Genomic DNA, 5,729 nt, shown 5'->3' on the forward strand with positions numbered 1-5,729 from the left:
ATGAACTAAAAAATACATGCAACACATTAGCATGTTATGGCACAGATAAATATTGAAATTCTTTTTTGCTAAGGCATATCAGTCAAGAAGAAAATATGCAAGTAAACAATTTAATATTCTATTGTATAAAAATGAAGATGAAGAATGGAACAACTGAAAGAAGGAAATCTTAACAGTAAAGGCAGAAATCAACAAAAGTGAGAAAAGAAATGAGGAAACCAATGGAAAAAAGTATTGTATCCAGAAACCCCTTAGAACTGGTTAGCTTCTAAGTAAAATAAAACCGATATCTATGCTTTATTAGTGGAACAGAAGACTAAATATGGCAACTATGCTAATACTCAAATGAATCTCAAATTCAACGTGAGTCTTATTAACCTCCTAACTTGTTCTTTCAAGGACTTGATAGCTGATCATATACCGATATGTAAGCATCAGAGATTCACAGGCAGCCTGGGAACTTTTATTCTTGGGTTATGATGCTGAACACATGAATAAATTACTATGTAAATATTATTTAAAATTCACTAATCATATTTGCCAGCATGGGTTGCAAAATAATAGTATAAAAACAAACAAAGTCAAGTGTGCTTAACAGGTTATTTTTATTATTTTCTATGGGATCTCAAAAGGAGGACATTCTGCAACAGTCATTCAGAAATGAAACTTTCTACTTTTTGGATGGCTAATGCTTGGCATTCTTTATAGGTAACAGCAAAATAATTTTCAAACTCGGTGTGTTGTTTTAATGGGATTTATGGAAGCAAGTTATGATTCAGTCTTACTATCTGTAGCACTTTCCTCATTAAGGCATTCCCAGAATTTGGAAAACAGACATTGAGGTAACACAGAAGCTGTCATCATGTCACCAGTTAAACCTCCGGTGCTTCTCTAGTCTCCATCACATGACAGAGAGTGCACAGTAAAAGGGAAACACTATAATAAAAACCAACCAACCAACCAACCAAACTAACCAAACTAACCAACCAACCAACCAAACAAACAAACTAACCAAACTAACCAACCAACCAACCAACCAACCAACCAACCAAACTAACCAAACTAACCAACCAACCAACCAAACAAACAAACAAGCAAAATCCAGAAAACCCACCAAAACTGAAATTACATTTACTTAGGTGATCATCCAAGGCAAGTTGGTAAGGTCACAGAGTTTCCGAGGCTCGGAAGTAGATTACAGGAATTAAGGATCAAGTCCATGCGTTCATTACAAAATACAATCTCTAGAATATAATGGCATTGAGTTTCATAAAACCTATTTAAAGCTTCTTATCTAAGTCAGTAGAATATATATATTCTTTTTTAATTATGTAGGACTCCATAGGCACAGTGAAATCAGTTTTTTATACAAATGGAGAAAATATCACATTCTCAAACTACGTGAATGGAAGTCAACAATTTTTGTGAGGAAATCAAAACTATTTATATTAACAAAAATAATGTCAGTAGTTAAAACTAATGTCTGTTATTTTACAGATTCTCAAATAGAAAACATCTGCATGAGTACTTATATGTATTACAAGATAGAAAACAAATAAAGGAAAAGATAAGTGAGCACTAAAACTAATGTGTACATAATGGTGTTATAAAATACCAAGTTAACTTTCATCTGTTAATTCACAAGCCCTATCGTTTGAAGGATATCTTTCTTTTTTAAGTTTCAAGAAATACAAAGTGCAATGGAAAGACCTTGTGAGTGGTCAGTTTCCAAATTAAGGGTCAGGGCACTGAAAATCCCTAAACATGCTGGTTGCCCTCAACTCTTCTAATTCATATGATAGCATGCACCTGCTATGGATAAGTGGTAAAAAATACACCAGTTTTTAGAATAAGGTAAAGCTTTAGTCCATTAACGTTTATCTTAATTTTATCCTTTTAGTAAATGTGTACTTTTAAAAAGATATAAATGTGAATAAAATACAGACAATGTACTCATTGTTAAGTGTGGTTTCTTCTATGCTCCTTGCTCTGGAAATCTCATCTGTTGTGGAGCTGTAGCTCAGGGAGAGCTCGCCTAGCCAGGAGGAACCAGGAGCAATGAAACGTCAACATCTACTATCCCAAACTAAAGAACAGCAACAAAACCAAGCAAGCAAGCAAACAAAAAAAGGAAACAACATACAAATAGGCAACAGGAAGAAAGCAAAAAAGGGGAGGGGGGTTTCAGTTAAAAGTTTTAAGAAATAGATCTTGTAAATTAGCCCAGAATGAACTGAAAGGCACTTTCTAAAGACCTGCATTTTTCCTCTCCCACCCATTCCCAGCATTTGTTTATGCATGTTTGGGGGGCTTCTTTATTTCTGAAGCACAATTGCACTTTAAGGAAGTATCTAATATTAGCAACTAAGCCTCAAGGGTGGCGACCCGGCTTCTAAAATTACATATAAACTACACAAGGAAAACTGTATAGCTGCTGAGCTTCATTTCCCTCTTTCTTCCCCTTTCCTCCTACACACCTTCCACTAGAGGCAACACTAGACAAGCCAATTAGAAACATTTTAAATAGCCAAAACTACAACAGTAACCTAGTTTAGCTACCCACAGCATCGCTGAGCTGCTGTCTTTCCTGATGCATGGGAAGACTGAACCTAAAGCTGAGCTTGTCATGGAGATGGGTGGGCACACAGATGTGATCGTTATTTCTAGTCTCTGATCTCCAGCTTAGTTAAGCATTTAGTGTTTGGGGAAATACATAAAGAAAGAAGAAGTGGGAAGTGCCATTAGATCTGGGTCTGAATAGATGCCTTCTCCTCGATTTTGCCAGAGTGAACGCCTTTAGAAGTAAGATCATCTCTGCCTTCACCTATTACAGGGGTATCTGATACATTCTTGTCATTTTGCCTTAAGCGGTAGCTTTTATACGCACGCTGGATGATGGTTGCTGAAACTGCCTCTTGTTTGCGTTTCAAAGTAGTTGTAATCGGCTCATATGTGATTTTGAAAGGGTTCGCTAACATGAACCCGGATTCTATCTCTGAAAGGATTTTCTCCACCCTCTCGTCCTTTCCCATCACTCTTTTCGTAAAGGCAAGTAAAATGTCAAGGCAGTGGATTCTGTCTCCTGCAGCCATGGGGAGATCCATGGCCACAAGCTGGCCCTTGTTTGGTTTTGCCATGAAAAGAGGAGGATCGAGAGCTGCTGCAAAATCTGAAAGCTTGCTAGAGTCTATGTACTGGGTCCTATCAGGGTCAAACCTGTTCCACACCCGGAAGAATCTCCTAAAGTCATCTTCGCTCAAGGTCCTGGCTTTTTTCTGAGAAGGAATACTTAAGAACTCCATGATCAACACAATGTACATGTTAACAATGATCAACCATGATATGAGGATGTAACTGACAAAATAAAAAATCCCAACAGAAGGGCTCCCACAATCTCCCCTGACCTGAGTCCCTGGATTAATTTTATCAGGATCGCAGTCAGACCACTGACTGTTGAAAATTGCATCCAGCATCCCGTCCCAACCAGAAAACGTTGTAACTTGGAAGAGGCAGAGCATACTGCTTCCAAAGGTCTCAAAGTTGGACACATCATTAATCCCGGCTTCTTTCTTTACATAGGCAAAGTTGTACATTCCAAAGATGGCGTAGATGAACATGACCAGGAAGATGAGAAGACTAATGTTCAGCAATGCTGGGAGTGACAGCATCAAGGGAAGCATCAGGTCATGGAACACCTTTGGTCCTTTCCCAGGACGCAGGATGTGGATGACTCGAGAGAGAAGTATCAGCTGCACAAGTGAAGGAGGCACAAAGTATTGTCCTATTGTCAAGGGTAGCAGCAGCCCTTCATGGGAGAAAAGATGCAAGGAAGTAACAAAATTACTCAAATGCAACTCTATGTAGAAAATATAATTAATTTTGCAACTGATGGAGTTTTGTAGTTCATGAGTCTACTATTACTCCATTACTTACCTATATCATGGAACAACATATTGAACATTGGGTTAGTTGACAATTAATTGTACCAATGATCTGGATCTGTACCAAAATTTAGAATAGAATTCTTCTGTGCTATTATTTTAAGTTAGGTTTGAAATCACAGATGACCAGATCCACACTGTAATTCAATAGTCAAAATTTTTCTAACATTGTTGGATTAAGGAATTTTGCCCAATCTCACTAATATCCAATACCTTCACAATGTATCATGTAAATATAGAAAGACGGATAATATAATTTCTCTCAATGACTTTATAATGCATTATGTATGTTATTAAAGATGAATAGAATGCAAGGCAAAGAGACATTACTGATAGCCCAGACCATAAAAATGTATAGCATTCAGTGGTTCATAGATTGTACTCTAATTTGTTTCTTTTATAAGTAGTATCCGAGTCCAAAGAACTTTAAATATGAGCAGACGGTGTGAGCATGTCCTTATAGCTTCATGTTAGTTTTGGTGGCAAAGGACAGTGTCCTGAGGCATTTTTTGTGTTTACTGAGAGGACATATCAGTTCTAATACTTCTGTTAACATTCCCACCTGCCAAGGTGGCATTTTTGGTGGGGTTCTGTCACGTCTGGGTATATTCCCTCTAATGTATACTAGTGACTCTTCTATAATAGACAACATCCCATCTCTCTCCCATCTTCCAAGCTGTTCCATTAATAAAGAGTCATCCTCACTTACTTGAGCACAAATTCATCCCCATGTTCACTACCAGGAAATTAAACCCCTTATCTAAACTCTGACTCTGCAGATGACATTATTTTTCATGTAATACTTTAAAGCTCAGAATGCATCCTCTCTTCTACTCTACATTTCTAAGGCAAAATGGCAACATAAGTATCGTAGTGACTTTCCAGTGAAACTCCCAGGCACATTTTGTCCAATCGTGTTTTTATTAAAAGCTATGATACATTTCTGACCCTCTGTGGAATATCTGTCCAACTCAGTTCTTTCTTATCATCCCTTTGCTCTGTGATTCACGCTGTTCTCATCACTTACACTCGGCTGAAGACTTAGTAAGTGCCCCATGGTCTCCTTGTTCACCTCAGCAACTCCCTCAATGAACCGTCCAAGGGCTCAGGTCATTCTTTAACCATCTCAATTTAATAATACTCATTATTTTAGTTCCGTTGACTACATTAGTGCCTTGGCCAGATGATTGCCTCAGAAGACTAGAAGTTCAGGTTTAATCATCTTCTCTGTGGCTGCTTTTGTTATCCCTGCTCATTCTTTAATCCCCACCTCAGTCACTGTAGGTCTATAATTCACTTGCTTCTTTCCTGCTGCCTCTTCCAATCTTTATATACTTTTCTATCAAACTCATATTTTTCTTTCAGTAGTCAGTGACATGAATTCACTATTCTACTGAAAGGGTGAAATTTCTCCTTTTAGACAGGTAGTTTATATATGTTTTCTGTTATGAAATTTCTGATTGATATCATTAACCTTTTTTTTACTTTTTAAGATTATAATATAATCTCGTAAGATTTCCTTCCCTTCATCTAAACATTTCCATATACCTCTGCTTCCTCTATTTTAAATTTAAGGCTTCTTTTTACATTAATTGCTTACACATATATTTATATATGTCTATGTATACATACATAGTTGTTCCTTAATATGCAAATACAACATGTCAATTGTGTGTAGTGTTACACACACATACATATATCATTTTATTTATTTATAGTTATATATATATATATATATATATATATATATATATATATATATATATATTTTTTTTTTTTTTTTTTTTT

The 5,729-nt window shown here is 36.5% G+C and overlaps 1 protein-coding gene across 1 annotated transcript in view; it reads right to left on the bottom strand.

Moving 5' to 3' along the window:
• Positions 1 to 1,085: 1,085 nt before the first annotated feature.
• Positions 1,086 to 5,729, bottom strand: part of Scn7a (sodium voltage-gated channel alpha subunit 7) — an 85,238-nt gene continuing 80,594 nt past the window's right edge. The window contains exon 25 of the mRNA XM_029537080.1: positions 1,086 to 3,805. Coding sequence (XP_029392940.1) covers positions 2,742 to 3,805 — 1,064 coding nt within the window. The 3' untranslated portion in view covers positions 1,086 to 2,741. The remainder of the gene's footprint in view (positions 3,806 to 5,729) is intronic.

The sequence above is a fragment of the Mus pahari genome, chromosome 3 (genome assembly GCF_900095145.1).
Source record: "Mus pahari chromosome 3, PAHARI_EIJ_v1.1, whole genome shotgun sequence".
Taxonomy (NCBI): Eukaryota; Metazoa; Chordata; class Mammalia; order Rodentia; family Muridae; genus Mus; species Mus pahari.